Source organism: Nycticebus coucang, chromosome 1 (assembly GCF_027406575.1).
Source record: "Nycticebus coucang isolate mNycCou1 chromosome 1, mNycCou1.pri, whole genome shotgun sequence".
In the NCBI taxonomy this organism is placed as follows: Eukaryota; Metazoa; Chordata; class Mammalia; order Primates; family Lorisidae; genus Nycticebus; species Nycticebus coucang.
The window spans coordinates 127,914,400-127,936,319 of NC_069780.1; the positions used below are offsets into that span (position 1 = coordinate 127,914,400).

The window sequence follows — 21,920 nt, forward strand, 5'->3', positions numbered from 1 at the left end:
ACTACAGGCGCACGCCACATCGCCCAGCTATTCAACTCATGCATCTTTTCCCCCAGGATTAGTATTCCCAACTCTGGCTTGTACTCTTTTCAAATTTAGCTGAAGCATATGGAACAGTTACATAAGTCCTCTTGGGCATCACAAGTATTCTCTGAGGTAGTACTTATTCTAGTAAAACTTTGTGGGGAAAGGGGCCTAAAAATAGTAAACATTAATGAAAAAAAATTAGTCACAACTAAAACTTCGGCATATAAAAATTATTCGACAATAAAAGTATTAAATGGACAAGGATTTACATTTGGAGAAGTTTAAAGTTCATTTGCTTAAGAAAAGTGGAAACCAGAAAAAAAATGCAAAGGCTGGTGAAGACAACTACGTCAAATATGGTAGTGTCTAAAATACACAACCACTGAGAGACAGGCAAGAACATTGAGTCTAACCAAATGCAGATTCCGTCAGGTACTAGCAAGTTATTAACCCTCTCTCACCATCGTATTAGCCAACATAATGCAATCGGTTGTAGCATTATATGTAATTTCTTATTAGCAGGAAGGTAATAAAAATACTATCTTCTCAATGTCAAAGTTTTTACAAGGAAAATGATATTAATGTTATGTGAATGACTTCTGCAAAAGGTAAAACACCATACAAAGTTTATTTTTTAACAATTACTGTAAATATAACCAGTAATTTTTTTTAAATATTGGCATACTTTGAAGATAAATTATTGGAGTACAGAAAACGCCTCATTTTTGCTATGACTCAAGTGATAAAAATCAAACTAATGCTTTATTACTCACCTTCACCTGTCTGTAAATGTTACACTGACAGATTTTTCCTTTCTTTAAGTCAAATAAAGGACTTAATTCTTCTAAGATCAAAATAAATATTCCATCTTTTTTTCTAAAAGATCTAAAGAAATATGGTATCTCTTTTCTAAAGTAGAAAGTCTAAGTAAATTTCCAATTTCAATAATTGTCTACAATTATATTGTGAAATAAGAGAATATCCTACATTGTAATTGAAGGGCTTCTAAATGTGTTGCTGTAGTTAACAAAAGTGAGAACACTATTTACAATGGAAAAATAAGTATAACTAATTTGTACAATGAAAGTTTCTAAGGATTTAGCTATTCTCTCATGCTATTTGCAAGATTTTACATAATAAAGTAATAGAGCTCTCAGATGTTTTCCTTTAATATGCGATGTCCTCATGATGAGAAGAATCTGATCAGCTTTGATAGATTTAATTTCTATTACACTTACCTTTTTGTGATAAATGCTACAGAGTCCTCTTTCTATGTCAGGCAATTTCCGTAGATGATTTTCTACCTGACCAAAAACACTAGATTCTGAATGGAGAATTTCGGATACAGCATCAAGTCGGGCATTTATTTCCCTGTAAGAACAAAGTAACAGCTATTATCAGATATGTAAGGAACTCAGAATGTAGACATTCCCACTCTAATGCCCAGGACTGTGAGACAGCCACTTAAAAAGCACAAAGGAGGCTTGGTGTCCATGGCTCAGTGTTTAGGGCACTGGCCACATACACCAAGGCTGGTGGGTTCGAGCCTGGCCCAGGCCTGCTAAATAACAATGACAACTGCAACAACAAAAAAATAGCTGGGTGTTGTGGCAGGCGCCTGTAGTCCCAGCTACTTGGGAGGCTGAGGCAAGAGAATCGCTTAAGCCCAAGAGTTTGAGCTTGCTATGAGCTGTGATGCCATGGCACTCTACTGAGGGCAACATAATGAAACTTTGTCTCAAAAAATAATAATAATAAATAAAAAGCACAAAGGAGACTCCTCCCTCATATCTCCGGTCATTCCCTGCCTCTTCCTGTCATCTGAATCAAAGAGCAGGTACCATACAAGGAAAGTCATCAGCTGGGGTGGCAGAGACGGGCTCACTAAACACAGACCGCACTTCCCAGTCTCCCCTGCAGTTAGGTGCGGAAGTGTCTGACTCCTGATGTGTGAGTAGGAATGGTGTGAGACACTGCTAACCCCCAGGCCCATAAAAACTTGCTGGATGAGCGTTTGTTTACTCTAGATATTGAGTTCAGAGCAATTTTGTGCAGCACATGTTGACTCCATCTGCTGAGGCCACAAGTGGAGCAGAAAATCCTCCTGGTTGTGTTAGCAAGAAACAAGCTTGCATTTCAACCACTGAGACTGAGAACTTACTTGCTATAACAGCTTGCATTACCTGGGCTAACATAACAGGTCTCCAATGAGCAAAAAAGATGACTAGGTAGTAGAGGTAATGGCCAAACTGACCAAACGGAATTGGGTGTAGTGAGCCTGAACAAAGCCTGGGCAGTAGCAATAGAAAAGTGCAGAGGACAAGACTTCAGGATACACAGGAGATGAGGGTGGTAGGATTCTATCAATGATGATACTTTAAGTGAGGGGCCATTTGGGAAGAGATAGTGAGGCCTTGTCAACTTAAAATGGAAATCTCTCTCCCAAATGAGATGCTTACAGGTACTTCACGGGCCACATCACAGGTGCACACTAAGTATAACGGCCACATGTGATATTCAAAACTAAGATAAGAAAATAGGTCTCATTCATCAGTAAATTTTTTAAAATGAACGAATGACTAAATAAGCAAACAGATGAAAGAACGAAATAATGTTAGAGGGAAAGGAGGCATCAGCCACTGAATAAACAAGTCTCTTAAAATTCTGTTGAGACCATACACACTGACAGGAAGGGCAAACCTTACATGAAGATCCTGTTTCAGTGACAGTCCAACTGAGTACTGTACAATCATTTGGGTGCTTTTATCTTCACTATCCTTACAATTACCTGAGAGATTATGCCTTTTCACAACACGGAGCCACTATGCTAACTCCAGGTCTCGGTTTTGTCCCACTTCTCCCTGGCTCATACCGTCCTATGTAGAACGCACACTTTGTTCAAGCATGACGCAGCAGACACACAGACCGCCTCCTCCATTCTCAGTGGAGTGGCCTCCGGAATCCAACCATGTCTCTTCCTCGCTATTGCCACTACCCTAATGTAAGTCAAAATCCTTTCTCCTAAGACTGCTGGAACAGCTGCCTTTTCTCCACCTTCATCCACTTCTGTCCTTTTCTCCAATTCGTCCTCTATACTGCTGCCTGAGCAGCATTCCTGCAACCCAAATCTGGCCATGTCATACCTATCTTTTAAGCTCATCAATGACTTGTTACTAATCTTAGGTTCAAATCCAGAATCCTTAACTGACCTATGAGACAAATGATGCCTGCTGACCTCCCAAGTCTCCCTTCAGGTCACCTGTCACTCTGACTAAATGTCTTCCAATGTCTCCGTAGCTCCAATTCCTCTGACACTGGGCTTTCACATTTGCTACTTACTTAGCCTGGAAGACTCCACTCCTTCCATGCTGCACGCTGGCTACACTTTGTTTGGCAAATGCCTCCCCACTCTTCCTCCGAAAGGGCTTGTTAGACTCCCTAGACCAGGCTGAATCTCTCTGCTATCCTTTCTCATACCAGTCTCTTCCCTCTTGCCACAATGGGAATCATTAACTATTTCTTCTTCAATTGCATTTACTATTTAGTTGTGCTTCTCTCTAGACCAGTGTGTTTCAACCTTTATCTCACAGCACACTTGAGTCTACAGTTAAACTTCCACAAGACACTTCAATTATGTTGACCAAAAAAAAAAAAAAAATACTTACTGTGCTTTGAACTTCTTCCAAAAATAATTTAATTAATGATTTTTTTAAAATTTTCTCTGCATACCTAAGATCCTCTCATGGTACACCAGTTTCAACGGCATACCAGTTGAAAATCGCTGCACTAGACTACAAGCTCAGGGAGGACAGTGATTATTTCTCATCCCTGAAGTTCTAAGATTATAACATGCACTCAATAAATAGCTGTTGAGTTCAATTCCAAAGACTACATATAAAGTAAATCAAGATGAGGTTAAAAAAAAAATTGGATTTTCTTTGCATAGTATTGTTGTGATAAAATAAATCAATGTTTTACTCTAACATTTATCCAAAATGCTATACAAATATAAAGTTTTACTTTAATAACTCACTCCTGCATAAATGAAAGATGATACCAATTGGAAGAGACTAAGCTGATGCTACAGATGGTTTGAGGACAGATAAAATAATGCCATCTGGGAACGTATAAGACAGCCTACACAAATAGCTACTGTCTCGAAAATTAAAGGTTTTCTTAGTTATAGAAAGATAAGAGCAAGAGTTTAATAAAAATTCAAGCCGTATTTATGAAATCTACCAGAAGATTTTCTTTAATAGACATGAAACTATACATTTCTTAGAGAAATGTTATGCTAAGTTGGTTTGGATCTTAGAAAACACAAAGGAAGCAGCTTTTATTCTAGCCTACAGTTAGCAGAGGCAAAAGCAGCATGTCAGTTACATAACATTTTGGTTTTAATCCAACCTTCTTTAGGGAAACAACAGCTCAGAGGTTAAGAACTTGGCAACAGAAGGCAGGAGGCCTGGGTTCAAACCCAGGCTCTGCCATTTACCAACTACTTAGCACTGACCTAGTTTCTTCATCTATAAAATAAGAACAGCAAATGGCTCGAACTCTTGGTATTATTATAAAAACTCAATGAAATAATATACACTTAGACTTAGCACAGTGCCCATTGAATGTTAACTGTTACCATGATAGTTAAAAAACTTGTTTAGTGGATACCAAAAATAACAGCACAAGAAAGGGAGAAATAGCACCCAAAATATTACCTTTTTTTTAAATTCAGGTTAATGTGAGGGTAGAAATAACTTAGTTACAATGTTTACATTTGTTAGGTAGAGTCCCTAATGTATTTGTGTCCCGCACCCAAGAGGTATGCCATGTACCCTCACATTGTGGGCATTAAGAGGAAGCACACCAATCCTCCACCCTCCTCCCCTCTCCCCGGTTCCCCCTTGAATTGAATGTTTTCTCTTATGTGGGCCCATCTTAGATCATCTATGGGCTTCATATTAGTATACATTGGTGAGCATTTAGGTTGTTTCCACATCTCGGTGATTGTAAATTGAGCTGTAATAAATAGTCTACTGCAATTGTCCTTATGATAAAATGATTTTTTCCTTCTGGTTAGATGCCTAGTAATTGGATTGCAGGATCAAATGGGAGGTCTAATTTGAGTTCTTTGAGAATTCTCCATGCTTCTTTCCAAAGAGGCTGTATGAGTTTGCAGTCCTACCCAACAGTGTAAAAGTGTTCCCTTCTCTCCACATCCATGCCAGCATCTGCGGCTTTGGGATTTTGTGATGTGGGCTATTCTCATTGGGGTTAGGCGATTTCTCAGGGTAGTTTTGATCTGCATTTCTCTGATGATTAGGGGCAATAAGCATTTTTTCATGTTAGCCATTCGTTTGTCTTCCTCAGAGAAGGTTCTGTTCATGTCTCTTGCCCAGTGATATATGGGATTGTTGGCTCTTTGTTGATTATTTTCAGTTCCCTATAGATTCTAGTTATCAAGCCTTTGTCAGATTCATAACATACAAATATATTTTCCTATTCTGAAGGTTGTTTATTTGCTTTAATTTTTGTGTCCTTAGATGTACAGAAGCTTTTCAGTTTAATTAAGCCCCATTTGTTTATTTTTGTTGTTGCGATTTGCCACGGAACCAAAATATAATCTTGACAATAACTCTATGTAGACAACCTTAGGGCATAAACATGTAAACAGTTACTTTGTGCAAAGTGAACTGGGAAGGAATAGACAAGAAGAGGTAGCCCTAGAGTTCTGAGTGCTAAATCTGACAGTGACAATTTGAAGTACTATGTTGAAACTGGTTAGTACTTTGCATAGAAAAGGCATTTTAGAACCATCATAATTACAGGTTTCTAAGTGGGCAAGAAGAGAATGAAAGGGTGTGTGGCACTGTTTAACATGAATTTATCTTCATCGGGATAGCTATAATTCCAGTTTTATCTCCTATATGCAAACCAGAATCCAAATGAATAATGATTTAAGTTCTTAAAAATAAATACCTTAGAATTATTCTTTAATTACTGGTAACAAGACCTTTCAAACAATTGTAATGAAGTAATATGTCAGACCACCAGAACAGAGAATTATTACCTTAGTTCAATCAATAGCAGAGACTTTCTGGTAACAACAAGCAATAAACCAGGAAGTGGCATTTTCAGATGAATGATACTCAAGATGTTATTCCATGATGCCTCTCAGTATAGACTGTATAGTATTATAAGATATACTATGCAATGATAAGATTATAACTTAGAATACTATACATCTAAATGACTGAAAAGAAGGCACCTAAGTCATTTCACTCCACATGCCAACAACAGCAACCAAAAAGGATGAGGCCCTGGGGCTAACAAAGATGCTTCTTTACCACCAGAGATCCCAGGACTAAATGTGGGTGTCACTGGGCTTTAAAAATGTTCTCGGCATACCTAACATCCTCTCATGGCACACCAGTGGAAATAGTAGAGTCCTTCACATTGGAAGATAACTGGGTGATGTATGAGTGTTTACTGTGTGTGGCTGTCACTCAGAGATGCAGCGTATGACCCATAGCTATTGCCACCGATGGAGTCACTACCTGCTGGTTGCTATGTGTGGAGATGCTGCTCTAATTCAAACAAAGTTATCTGGGGAGAAAAAGCAGAAAAGCAAACTTCTGAGGGGTTTTTGTTTGTTTTTTTACTGAAAGCTGTGCTTTAAAGAGAAAGGATACAAAAAGAATAAATTAAATTCAGATGGTAACACACTGTTCATGGGACATGACTAAACCAACTATCCAAATAAACTTCTATTAGAAACATGAACCCTAAGCCCTTTCCTAGCACCTAAGCATCACCACCTGCACCTGTCTGGCTTTGTCTCTCATATACACCATCCATTCATTCATTCATTCATTCAATGAACAGCTTCTGAGTACTTAACAAAGTACCAATTGTAAAAGGTGGCTATTAGCGTTAACAAGAGACCTTTGTTAGTTCACAAAGAATTTATACTCTGATGACAAATAGTAACGCTTCAAAAATAAATTAATGGCAACAATATCATAAGATGATAAAGTACAATGGGAACATATAAGAAAAGTAACCCAGCTTTAGGGTCAGGGAGGATTTCCTGGGGGAACCTATTGTCTGAGTGGAGACTGTCAAAGATCAGTGGGAGATGGAGGGGGAAGGTGTGAAAATTTGATAGTAGGAGCCAGGAGCGGTAATCTAGGGCCTGGTCATGTGAGCAATGCAGGCTGCACACAAGTTCTGATTTTATCTTGGGGGCAATGGGTTCCAAGGGCTTATGTTTCTATGGCCATAAGAACAGCAGCAGAAAGATCGTTAGATAGCTGTTTCAAAAGTCCTGGAAAGCAAACGGAAGGCCTGAACTTGAGAAGAGGATATGGGAATGGAGAGAAGCATGTAGTGTCAAGAAGGATTATGGAGGCAAAATTAGCAGGAGCTGTGACTGATTAGATGAGGAAGGGAGAGAGAGGAAGGAAGGAGCATGCTGGGTGATGAGATCTACAAATATACTCAAAGCTGCGCAGATCAAGAAAGAAAAGTATTGTTTTATGTATAACATTATGTTCTAAAGAACTATTCTGAATATTTACATTGCTGCAAAGCGCAAATCATCCAAAAAGTTTTAAAGGATTTTTATTACTTGTGTTCTGATAATGGAACATTTCGGTCAGTAGAGTATAATTCATCTTTAAAATATTAAATAGAATAATTTTCTGACAGCTACCCTTCATTATCAGGTTAGGCAACAAATCTGAGCTCTTGAAAAAAGCACCAATATGAATTCTGTGTCTGGGAATAGTAGAAATAGGTACTTCCAGATTACCTCTCCCACTGAGGACAATTTTAAAAGCCAGAAGAAACATAAAACTATATTCATCAAAGCATCAAAGAATTAATAAAATGATAATTAATGACTATACTAAAATCTAAAAGAAAGCAAGAACTCAGAAATAACCCAGCAGTCAAAGCTACTTTTGTGCTAAAGAGACATAACAGAAAAACCTGCTGTGAAAATGAGCTGGCCCCAGAGTAAGTGTCAACTTAACAGTTTTGTTTAGCATCACTTGGATGGACTAAAACATCTTAAACACTAAACTTAAATTAAGATGGTCCCAGGCTGGTGTGCCAATAGGAACCGGCATAAGCAAACAAAAATCCTCTCTGAGAAGACACCTTCATATTATTGAAGGCACCAGCCCTCATGTTATTCCTAAAAATGTTGTTTCTGACCAGTACAAAAACAAAGACAACCAAACACAAAAAGAAACCAGACAGTTAAGAATTAACAGAAATAACAGATAATAGCCACAAAACCTAGCAGGGGAAAACTGAATAAGTACTCTGAATCCATTAAGAAGTCAGCAAAAGAAATATAGAACAAAGCTGGGTACAGTGCTTCATGCCTATGATGCTAGGCTGAGGCAAAAGGATCATTTAACACCAGGAGTTTGGGACTAGCCTGAGCAACACAGCAAGATCCCCATCTCTACAAAAGAAACTAGAAAAGTTATCCAGCCATGGTAGCACATGTCTGTAGTCACTGCTACCTGGGAAGCTGCTGAGACAGGAGGATCATTTGAACCTAGGAGTTTGAAGTTACAGTCAACAGTGATGACACCACTGCATTCCAGCACTGGCAAAAGTTGAGACTCTGACAAGAAGGAAAGAAAGGAATAAAAAGAAGCAAAGGAAGGAAGAAAAGAAAAGAAAGGAAGAAAAGGAAGAAGAAAAATATAGAATAGTTTGAGAAACCAAAAAGCAAATCTGTTATGTAACTTCCATTGTTTCATGGGTGCAAAGCACCATTCAAAGATCTTCCTTTGATCTCTATGTAAGAGTTTTATCTCTAATTTAGTGTTTGAGTTTCATTAAAATTTAGCAAAATGAGAATTTCCTGTTTGTTTTCAATCACTCTGGATTCATTGTGCTTTGTGAGGACTCACATCTGTTATGAATTACAAGAAATTTTCATCCTTTATCATCTTTTTAAATATTGTCTCTCCTTACATCTTTTACGTTTACCTAGATCAGTGGTTCTCAACCTTCCTAATGCCGTGAGCCTTTAATAAATACAGTTCCTGTGGGTTGCGACCCAGAGGGTGAGAAGTGCTGACCTAGATGGAGCTAGAACATATTCTTCTCAGTAAAGCATCTCAAGAATGGAAAAAAAGTATCCGACGTACTCAATACTATTGTGAAACCAATATATCATCGCTTACACATTCGTGTGAATGGTAAAACACAAACATAGTCCAGAAAGACGAGAGAGGAGGGAAAGGGGAGGGGAGGGGGAAGGCAAGTGGAGGGAGGAGGGAGGGTATTTGTCAAGATCTAGCCGAATGTGCACAATGCAAGGGTACATGTCCAAACAACTAAGAGTATATTATAATTGTCTTACCACAAAAAATAAATAAGTGAAGTGATGGTTATGTTAATCAGTTTGATTTAAGCATTCCACATTGTATATAAAATCATCACATTGTACCCCATAAATGTATACAGTTATGATTTAATAAAAATTAAATTAAAAAATATATCATCTCTCTTCCCATTCTAGTTTCATTTTCTTCTGGAAAACTGATTCTAGGTTTACCTTTCAATGTCTTATATCTTCTATCATGTTGTCTGCCTGTGTCATATGCAAGGTAATATCTTCAGATATTAACTTGCATTTCAGTTGTTAAATTTAGTCTTGCTTAATCCGCCCACTGTTTTTAAAAACTGTATGTGGTTCCTTTCTAATCTGAGACTTTTTGATGGGTTTTTGTTCCATGATTTTATTTTTAATTCTCTTTTGTATTTCTTTTAACTTGGTGATTTGACATTTACCTGAGGTACAGTCAAACTGTTTTAAGCAAATTTCACAGCTTAGGAATAGCCAGGCCTCACAGATAGTATAAGTTAGAACCATAAACCTATGAGGAAGGACCTATGGTTAACAATTCTTGGAAACTTTTCCGGGCAGCGCCTGTGGCTCAAAGGGATAGGGTACCAGTCCCATATGCTGGAGGTGATGGGTTCAAACCCAGCCTCAGCCAAAAAAAAACACACACACACACACACAAAAAAATTCTTGGAAACTTTTCCACCTGATGAGCCTATACCAAGATAGGCTCTTTGTTACCTCTCTCCTGAGATTACAGTTCGGTTGAGTGTCTTTCATTACTATAGGCCTCCCTAACTTAAATGCAGCCAAGACCTTGTCTCCTGTCTCCCACGAGGCAGTTAAACTCAATCCTCTTAACTACCAAGATCTGCAAGGGCCCAAAGAATAACCACAACAGTCAATTTACTTCCATTCCCACCTGCTTTCTCAATCTGTTCCCTGAGTTTTTTCCCTTCTTTTTCTTTTTTTTAACAAGCTCAGCTGTGTTGTAAAAGGATGTTACACTTTATTCACTTTATCTAGTTATTTCATATAGGGAGATATTTTATGGCATTAAAGCCAAAGAAAATGAAGCCCTCTCATAGCATTCTGAGGGGACATATTCTGAAAATCCTCATTAATAATGGCAAAAAGATGGAGAGAGATAACACGGGAAGAGGCAGAAGGAACAGATACACATCTCCCGCTCCTCATCATCTCCTGCACTCCTCCTCCTCGGCCCAAATGAAAGTTGCCATTCACGGCCGGTCATCTGAGCTGGTCTAAATCTCACTAAAGGTCCTGATGAAGAACAAAATAAGCTACCTGCCTGCATCTCTTGGGAACTTCTAGCTGGTCTCTGCTTTGTACTTTATCCATGGTGACACAGGTAGACTTAGGTCATTCATGTTAACTACTGCATAGTATCCCAATATATGATATAAGTAGATAAAAATTTTCCATTTCCCTACCAAGAACTAGGATGCTTCCAGTTTTTTTTTTGGTATTACAAAGACCACAGCTATCTTCTTGATCAAAAATTGATGCCAGGGTCCACACCAATCCTTTATGTATACTATCTCACTTGTCCTCACAACAATCCTTTGTATGAGTAGGTACTATAATTCCCATTTACAGGTAAAGAAACTGTCTAAAGTGACACAATTGGGTGAAGAAATCAGAACTCAAGTTGAAGTGTCATTTTCCAAAATTATGCTTCTAGGCCAGTTGTGGTGGCTCATACCTATAATCAATCCCAGCACTCTGGGAGCCTGAGGCGGGTGGATTATTTGAGCTCAAGAGTTTGAGACCAGCCTAAGAGTGAGACCCCGTCTCTAAAAATAGTGGGGTATTATGGTGGGCGCTCTCAGCTACTCAGGAGGCTGAGGCAAAAGAATCACTAGAGTCCAAGAGTTTGAGGTTACTGTGAGCTATGACGCCATGGCACTCTATCCAGGGCAACAAAGTGAGGCTCTGTCTCAAAAACAAAACAAACTATGCTTCCAGATGGGCCCCTATGTGCTTGGCTTGGATGACCTAAGTCTCAGTTTTTTTCATCTAGAAAACAGAAATAATAACTATCTCTGAAGAAGAGTTGAAAACTTAGTACTGATAATACAAGTCAAAAATGTAGCACAGTTAGAGATTAGCTTTCCACCCTGCCATTTTCAGTCCACTCCCATGATCCTTGGCTTCTCCAAAGTAGAAACATTCAGAGTAATACTTCTCACCTCTTAGACATCAGCTCTTCCCTCATTCTACACCTGGCTACTACTCTTTCTTCAAATCTTATATCTGGACCTCTGGCTCCTTTCTCCTCCAAATTTTCATTTATTTTTTAACCCAAGTTTTCTTTTGTGAATATATTATATATACTGATTTATTATAAACATTCTTTTTTAATCTGTAATTTATGTTGTTAACATACTTCTTTCCCTTCTTTTTTATGCCCCCATCCTACCTTTCAGCAACATGTTTTTCATCACTAAAATCAATCTAACACTTCGCATAAATACTTCACCTGGATACAGTCCAGGATGTTTGTCAAAGATAAAATGGGTAATTTTCAGAGAACTGCACTACAGGCACAAAATCACAGATTTTTATCTGCAATTTACAAACTCAATAGCTCTAGACAATTTCACTTCCGATGATGAATGAGTGCAAAACATTTAAATGATAATCAAAACACTTGTTTCCATTCAAGAGACGTGTACATTCAATCTACTTATGTCAAAAGGAGGAAAAATTTGAAAAATTTAGCCTGATATGGTTTAATTGTATGTCCCGAAAAAGATAATGTTGAAGTCCTAATTCCCACTGATGTTGAAGTCCTAATTCCTACTTATTTGGAAACAGGGTCACTGCAGATGTAGTTAGTTAAGATGAAGTCACGTAGGGTGGGCTGCAATCCAATACGACTGGTCCCTATTAAAAGAATGCCATCTGAAGAAACATGTACACAGAGAGATCATCGTGGGAACCAGGGAAAGGAGACGCTTGTACAAGCTAAGGAGAGTCAAAGATTGCCAGCAAACCACCAGTGGCTAGGAGACAGGCAGGAAACGGATTTTGCCTGACCAGCCTCAGAAAGAGCCAACCCTACTGACACCTCAGTCTCACACTTCTGGCCTCCAGAACTGTGAGACAATAAATTTCTGTTGTTAGAGCTGCCCAGTGTGTGGAATTCTGGTACAGCAGCCCTAACAAACTAATACACCACGTAAATTACCCATTATGGAATTCAAATTCTGCAAGTATAGCTTTAAAGAGCTGTAGGAAAGTCACAGTGCCACTCAATATTACTAAGTAAATTCCACTTCAGATGTGTTTAGAGTTGTAAGCTGGACCTTTCACAAGATACTCAAAACTATCTAAGCCTAAATATGGAAGACAGCACCTTTCTGTAGCCCAGCCTGCCTGGCTCCCTTACTGAGTTACAAGACTTTCTTTCAGTAACTGCTAGCTTTTGTAATTCTACTAGAGATTCAGCCAGAGAGCAAGATGTTGCCACACCATCTCTTCCAGTTGTAAGCACACAGTTTTCATAGTTGGCCAAGCCATTAATTAGTCTACTAAAAGGGGAGAAATTACTTTTGCCAACCAATTGGGTAGCCCCCAAACAAGGAAGCAATCGTACATATATATAGGAAAATTTCTCTTCTAAAGTTCTTTTAAAATCAATTGTTTCAGAAAAATAGACACCTTACAGAAGCGTGCCTCAATTTTCAGAGCCTATTTGGAAACCTAGAGATTTCCAAATTTATTCATTTGTTCATAATTTATTGATCACTGTTTTTAAAACACCACGAGACACAGTCCTTAAGGCAGACTGTGTGTGTGGTAGGGGTGGAGGGTAAGAAGGGGATGAAAATCAAGAGAGTTAATCTTCCAGAGAGAGGAAAAAAATAGGAAGGAATCCTCAAAGGAGACACGTGTTGGGTCTAGAAAATTTTACTTCTTTTCCCTGGAGATAGTCTTACTCTTTTGCCCAGACTAGAGTGCTATGGCGTCAACTGAGCTCACAGCAACCTCAAATTTCTGGGCTCCAATGATCCTCCTCCCTCAGCCTCCCAAGTAGCTAGGACTATAGGTGTCCCCCACAACACCTGGCTAATTTTTCTATTTTTAGTAGTAGAGATAGGGTGTCACTTTTGCTCAGGCTGCTCTTGAACTCCTGAGCTCAAGAGACCCTCCTGCCTCTGCCTTCCAGAGTGCTAGTATTACAAGCATGTGCCATTATACCCAATGAGATTCACTCTTTTTTTTTTTTTTTTTTGCAGTTTCTGGCCAGGGCTGGGTTTGAACCCACCAACTCCGGCATACGGGGCCGGCGTCCTACCCCTTTGAGCCACAGACGCCGCCCAGAGATTCACTCTTTTTAATCACTCATTCCATAAATGTGAATTGAACGCTTGCTATAAACATGAGGCAACTTCGAGAAGTACATGGAAAAACTAAAAGATAAAAATTAAGACACACAAATTTTACTTCTCTATAGAAACTCTATAAGTTTAAAGCACTTTTGTAAGTGATAATTCCAGCCAGTTAGCCTATCCCTAAAAAGCTGAGAATCCTAGGAATTTGACCACATCAATGCCATCTTTTTACATTATTAACTGAAGAAAAATAGGTGCTCTCTAAAAATTTTTTAAGATTAGGAAATTAAAAAGATGTTAGAAGAAGCTGAATCAGAATAGTAAGGTGGTTGCCTAAAGATTTCCCATTGAAACTCTCATAAAATTGTCCTCATTAGATGAAAGGAATGAGCAGAAACAATTGTCATAGTGAAAAACAGCTTCCTGGGTGTTTTTCTGCTAACGCTTTAGCTAACTTTCTCAAAACACTTTCATTCATAATAAGCAAATGTTATTGTTTTTAGCCCTCCAGAAAGTCAACAAGCAAACTGCCTTGAGCATCCCAAAAAACTATTGCCATGACCTTTGCTTTAGACTGGGCATCTTTTGCTCCGACTGCACCACTTCCTCTTCTTGTGATGCGGTAGAGCAAAAGCTGCCCAGTCCAGAGCAAAGGACTAAATGGATTGTGTTTTGTCTTCAGGATCACTCTGGTAAAGCCATGTCTCGCCTCCTATTCCAGTTTCTCCCACTTGGAAAGCTCTGCCCTTGTCTAGCTCATCTGGGCACAAGGGTTTTGAGTAGAAAGTTTGCTTAGCTTTAATTTTTCTGTCAGAATTGTGTAAGCTAAACCAGTTGAGACACCTATGGCGCTGGCTATTGTTTGTGCCATTAAACATCGATCCTCTCCCATTAGGGACTGAACAAAGTGAACTTTTTCCTTGAAAACTGACACGGATCATCTCCCACGACAGGCTTCATCTTCAACATCATCTTGTCTCTTCCTAAAACAAGTTACCCATTTGTAAACTGCTGATTTCTTTGGGGCATTGCACCCCTCAACTTTTCATTTAGCTTCCGTGCTTTCACCATTCTTCCTTCCCAGCTTCATCATAAATTTGATGTTTGTTTTTGTTTCAATTTTAGTAGAATTCATAAGGGTTCTTTTCAAACTGATACCTTTTCCTTCACCTCATACTAGATCCTGTTCACACATGTTACAAAAAGTTAGTATAAAGTTATTTTGATCCAAAATATTTTTGAAATCTATGTGTAATTTTTACTTGATACTCATTTTCCATGAACTTTTTGAAGACCCTTTATACAGATAATGAAAGAGATGGGCAGTAAGTAAACACAAATACCAATTATAAGTCCTATATTTCATCAAAGAACGAGAAAAGGAAAAGTAATTTATTAGATTAGGAGGTCAGAGGAAACCTCTTTGAAGACATAACACTTCAAGCTGAGTCCTAAAGGATAAGCAGTTAACCTATAAGGACTGAAGAGAAAGGAAGAATATTCCAAGTGCAAAGACCACAAGATGAAAAAAGGCTTTGGGAGCCAAAGCACAGGCAACAAAAGGAAAAACACAAAAACAGGGTTACATTGAACTAAAAATCTCCTGTACAATTAACAAGGTGAAGAGACAAGCCACCAACTGGGAGAAAAATATCTGCAATCATACATTGGATAAAGGGCTAACATACAAGATACATAGGGAGCTCAACCTATGCAATACTAAGAAACAAATAACCCTACTGGAAAACAGGCAAAGGACCTGAACAGACATTCCTAGAAGATGTAAAAATGGCCAAAAATTGTAAGAAAACATGTTCAACATCTCTATTTAAAGAAATACAAATTCGAGCCACAATGAGATGTCACCTCACATGCAAAGGGTATGTATATGTCCAAAGGAATTGAAATCAGTATGTCAAAGAGACATTTGCACATCCATGTCCACTGCAGCATTATCCATGACAGCCAAGACACAGAAACAACTGAAGTGCCCACTAACGCACAACTGGATTTAAAATGTGATATGTAAACCATGAAATACTATTCAGTCTTTAAAAAACAAAACAAAACAAAACAAAACAAAACAAGGGAGGCGGATGGGTGTGCTCCCAGTTAATGGGCACAATGTCAGGGTGTATGGCGAACCTCCTGGGGGGCAGGACACAATTATAGGTAGGACTTTGCCTGATGAATGCAAATATCGTGACCTGGCTCTTTGTACCCTCGATTAACCTGAAACAATGAAATAAATAAATATTCTATCGAACATTTTTTTTTAAAAAGCAGGACATTCTGCCATTTTCAATGAGATGGATGAACCTGGAGGACATTATACCACGTGAAATAAGCCAGACACACACTGGGTGCCAGGTACTATCAGGACCGTGTGCACCACCCCCCGCCCTGTTGCTGGATCCAGGTGTGTCACACTCCAGAGCAGCTCCCACAACCACAACTCCCTGGCTGGGGCAGCCCCAGGGGAGTTACACAGGGTCACTCCCTACAAAGATTCAGCACCAACACAGTAATCCCGCTGGGGTCTAATCTTGGAGAGACACCTCCCCAACTCTGAGGATTGACACCTCTCTGATGAGAGACACCTCCCCACCCAGAGGCAATGGTGAAAAACAATCATGAGGTGAAATCAAAGGAAAAACTCTGGCAATATGAATAATCAGAGTAGATTAACTCCCCCAAGGATCAATGGGGCAGACACAGCACAAGATCCCATGCACAAACAAATAGCTCACATGTCAGAAATCGAATTCAGAATCTAGATAGCAAATAAGATCGAATTAGAATTCCAGCAGTAACCCAAAAGATATCTCAAGAATTCAACAAATTCAAAGATGAAATGACCAAAGATTTTGACAAATTCAGACAAGAAGCTGCAGCCCTCAAAGATCTGAGAAACACAGTAGAATCCCTCAGTAACAGAATGGAACAAGCAAAAGAAAGGATTTCTGACACTGAAGACAAAGCTTTCGAATGTTCCCAAACTATCAAAGAGGAAGAGAAATGGAGGGCAAAAACAGATCACTCTCTCAGAGAGCTCTGGAATAATTCGAAGAAAACCAATATTCGTCTTATAGGGATCCCCAAAAGCGACAAAGTGGCTTCACAAGGCACAGAGTCTCCTCTCCATAAGATTATGAAAGAGAACATTCCAGACATGCCAAGAGATTCTGAAATTCAGATAGCAGACAATTGCAGAACTCCAGCATGACTCAACCCAAATAAGACATCCCCCAGACACATCATAATCAATTTCCCTGAAGTTAATATGAAGGAGAAAATTCCGAAAGCAGCCAGACGAAAGAAAACCATCACCTACAAGGGGAAGAATATTAGAATAACTGCAGATCTCTCTGCTGAAACCTTTCAAGCTGGAAGAGAATGGTCATCGACTTTTAATCTCCTAAAACAAAATAACTTTCAACTCAAGATCCTGTACCCAGCTAAACTGAGTTTCATTTGTGATAGAGAAATTAAATACTTTAATGACATTCACATGTTGAAGAAATTTGCCATAACTAAACCACCTCTCCAGGATATTCTCAGACCTATCCTCCATAAAGACCAACGTAATCCTCCATCACAAAAGTAAACCCACCCAGAAAATTTTGATCAAATACCAACTTCCACAGTCGCAAAAGGATTAAAAATGTCTGCCGGACTCTCGAAAGGCTTATCAATATTCTCAATTAATGTGAATGGTTTAAATTGTCCTCTAAAGAGGCACAGGTTGGCTGACCAGATACAAAAACTCAAGCCAGATATCTGCTGCATACAAGAATCGCATCTTACATTAAAAGACAAATATAGGCTCAAGGTGAAGGAATGGTCATCTATACTCCAGACAAATAGAAAGCAGAATAAAGCAGGCATTGCAATCCTATTTGCAGACGCAATAGGCTTTAAACCAACCGAAATAAGGAAGGATAAAGATGGACACTTCATATTTGTTAAAGGTAATACTCAATGTGATGAGATTTCAATTATTAATATTTATGCACCCAACCACGATGCACCTCAATTTATAAAAGAAACTCTAACAGACATGAGCAATTGATTTCCTCCAGTTCCATAGTAGTTGGAGATTTTAACACCCCTTCAGCAGTGCTGGATAGATCCTCCAAAAAGAAGCTAAGCAAAGAAATTTTAGATTTAAACTTAACCATTCAACATCTGGACGTAACAGACATCTACAGAACATTTCATCCCAACAAAACTGAATACACATTCTTCTCATCAGCCCACAGAACATCCTCCAAAATTGACCACATCCTAGACCACAAATCTAACCTAAGCAAATCTAAAAAAACAGAAATTATTCCTCGCATCTTCTCAGATCATCATGGAATAAAAGTTGAACTCAATAACAACAGGAACCTGCATACCCATACAAAAACATGGAAGCTACATAACCTTATGATGAAGAACCGATGGGTTATAGATGAGATTAAGAAGGAAATCACCAAATTTTTGGAACAAAACATCAACCAAGACACGAATCATCAGAACCTCTGGGATACTGCAAAGGCAGTCCTAAGAGGGAAATTTATAGCACTGCAAGCCTTCCTCAAGAAAATGGAAAGAGAGGAAGTTAATAACTTAATGAGATATGTCTAGCAACTGGAGAAGGAAGAACACTCCAACCCCAAACCCAGCAGAAGAAAAGAAATAACCAAAATCAGAGCAGAATTAAATGAAATTGAAAACAAAAGAATTATACAACAGATCAATAAATCCAAAAGTTGGTTTTTTTTAAAAGATCAATAATATAGATAAACCTTTGGCCAACCTAACCAGGAAAAAAAGAGTAAAATCTCTAATTTTATCAATCAGAAATGGTAAAGATGAAATAACAGACCCCTCAGAAATTCAAAACATCCTTAACGAATATTACAAGAAACTTTACTCTCAGAAACATGAAAATCTGAAAGAAATGGACCAATACCTGGAAGTGCATCACTTACCAAGACTTAGCCAGAATGAAGTGGAAATGTTGAACAGGCCTATATCAAGTTCTGAAATAGCATCAACTATACAAAATCTCCCTAAAAAGAAAAGCCCAGGACCAGATGGTGTTACGTCAGAATTCTACCAAACCTTTAAAGAGGAACTAGTACCTACATTACTAAACCTCTTCCAAAATATAGAAAAAGAAGGAATACTACCCAACACATTCTACGATCCCCAAACCAGGGAAAGACCCAACGAGAAAAGAAAATTATAGACCAATATGACTAATGAATATTGATGCTAAAATACTCAATAAGATCCTAACAAACAGAATCCAACAACACATCAAAAAAATTATACACCACGACCAAGTGGGATTTATCCCAGGCTCTCAAGGCTGGTTCAATATACGTAAATCTATAAAGGTAATTTAGTACATAAACAAACTAAAATATAAAGACCATATGATTCTCTCAATTGACGCAGAAAAAGCTTTTGATAATATCCAGCATCCCTTCATAATCAGAACACTTAAGAAAATTGGTATAGAAGGGACATTTCTTAAACTCATAGAGGCCATCCACAGCAAACCCACAGCCAATATCGTATTGAATGGAGTTAAATTGAAATCATTTCCACTTAGATCAGGAACGAGGCAAGGTTGCCCATTGTCTACATTGCTCTTTAACATTGTAATGGAAGTTTTAGCCACTGCAATTAGGGAAGAAAAGGCGATCAAGGGTATCCACATAAGGTCAGAAGAGATCAAACTTTCACTCTTCACAGATGACATGATCATATATCTGGAAAACACTAGGGATTCTACTACAAAACTTTTAGAAGTGATCAAGGAATACAGCAATGTCTCAGGCTACAAAATCAACACGCATAAATCTGTAGCCTTTATATATACCAACAACAATCAAGCCGAAAAAACAGTCAAGGACTCTATTCCTTTCAATATTTGGGAGTACACCTAACAAAGGACGTGAAAGGTCTCTACAAAGAGAACTATGAAACTTTAAGAAAAGAAATAGCTGAGGATGTTAACAAATGGAAAAACATACCATGCTCATGACTGGGAAGAATCAACATTATTGTTAAAATGTCTATACTACCCAAAGCAATATATAATTTTAATGCAATTCCTATTAAAGCTCCATTGTCATATTTTAAAAATCTTGAAAAAATAATACTTCATTTTATATGGAATCAGAAAAAACCTCGAATAGCCAAAACATTACTCAGAAATAAAAACAAAGCAGGAGGAATCACGCTACCAGACCTGAGACTGTACTATAAATCGATAGTGATCAAAACAGCATGGTACTAGCACAAAAACAGAGAAGTACATGTCTGCAACAGAATAGAGAACCAAGAGATGAATCCATCTACTTACTGTTATTTGATCTTTGACAAGCCAATTGAAAACATTCAGTGGGGAAAAGGTTCCCTATTTAACAAATGGTGCTGGGTAACTGGCTGGCCATCCGTAAAAGACTGAAACTGGACCTACACCCTTCACCATTAACTAAGATAGATTCTCACTGGATAAAAGATTTAAACTTAAGACATGAAACTATAAAAATACTTGAAGAAAGTGTAGGGAAAACTCTTGAAGGAATCGGCCTGGGTGAATATTTTATGAGGAGGACTCCCCAGGCAATTGAAGCAGTATCAAAAATACATTACTGGGACCTGATCAAAGGAAAAAGCTTCTGCACAGCCAAGAACATAGTAAGTAAAGCAAGCAGACCACCCTCAGAATGGGAGAAAATATTTGCAGGTTATACCTCCGATAAAGGTTTAATAACCAGAATCCACAGAGAACTCAAACATATTAGCAAGAAAAGAACACGTGATCCCATCTCAGGGTGGGCAAAGGACTTGAAGAGAAACTTCTCTAAGGAAGACAGATGCGCAATCTACAGACACATGAAAAAAAGCTCATCATCTTTAATCATCAGAAAAATGTAAATCAAAACTACTTTGAGATATCACCTAACCCCAGTAAGAGTAGCCCATGTAACAAAATCCAAAACCAGAGATGTTGGCATGGATGTGGAGAAAAGGGCACACTTCTACATTGCTGGTGGGAATGCACACTAATATGTTCCTTTTGGAAGGATGTTAGGAGAACACTTAGAGATCTAAAAATAGACCTGCCATTCGATCCTATAATTCTTTTACTAGGTTTATACCCAGAAGACCAAAAATCACAATATAACAAAGACATCTGTACCAGAATGTTTATTGCAGCCCAATTCATAATTGCTAAGTCATGGAAGAAGCCCAAGTGCCCATCGACCCACGAATGCACTAGCAAATTGTGGTACATGTATACCATGGAATATTCTGCAGCCTTAAAGAAAGATGGAGACTTTACCTCTTTCATGTTTACAGGGATGGAGCTGGAACATATTCTTCTTAGCAAAGTATCTCAGGAATGGAAGAAAAAGTATCCAATGTACTCAACCCTACTATGAAGCTAATTTATAGCTTTCACATGAAGGCTATAACCCAACTATAGCACAAGAATATGGGGAAAGGGCCAAGGGAGGGGAAGGGAGGGGGGAGGTTAGGGTGGAGGGAGGGTAATAGGTGGGCCACACCTACAGTGCATCTTAGAATGGGTACAGGCGAAACTTACTAAATGTAGAATACATTGTCTATATACAATAACTAAGAAAATGCCATGAAGGCTACGTTGAACAGTTTGATGAGAATATTTCAGATTGTATATGAAACCAGCACATTGTATCCCTTGATTGCACTAATGTACACAGCTATGATTTAACAATTAAAAAATAGTAATAATAAAGTCTAAAAAAAAAAAAAAAGAAATAAGCCAGACTCAGAGAACTATTATATGATCTCACTTATATGTGCATGTGGACTCTAAAACAGCCAGACACATAGATGCAGAGAGTAGAATGGGGCTTACCAGAAGTTTGGGGAGAGGGTAGGAAGGGAAAGGGGAGATGCTGGTCAAAGGGCACAATGCTTCAGGGCAACAGGAAGAACGTTCAGGTGATCTACTGCATAGCATGGTGACTATCTTTTTTTTTTTTGAAACAGAGTCTCAAGCTGTTGCCCTAGGTAGAGTGCCGTGGTGTCACAGCTCACAGCAACCTCCAACTCTTGGGCTCAAACAATCCTCTTGCCTCAGTTTTTCTATTTTTAATAGAGATAGGGTC

General features: G+C 38.4%; 1 protein-coding gene across 2 annotated transcripts in view; it reads right to left on the bottom strand.

Annotated features, from left to right (window-relative positions):
- Window positions 1-21,920, bottom strand: part of MSH3 (mutS homolog 3) — a 211,883-nt gene that overhangs the window by 103,243 nt on the left and 86,720 nt on the right. For both annotated transcript variants that reach the window (XM_053587488.1, XM_053587499.1), the window contains one exon: window positions 1,266-1,398. In XM_053587488.1, coding sequence (XP_053443463.1) covers window positions 1,266-1,398 — 133 coding nt within the window. The remainder of the gene's footprint in view (window positions 1-1,265; window positions 1,399-21,920) is intronic.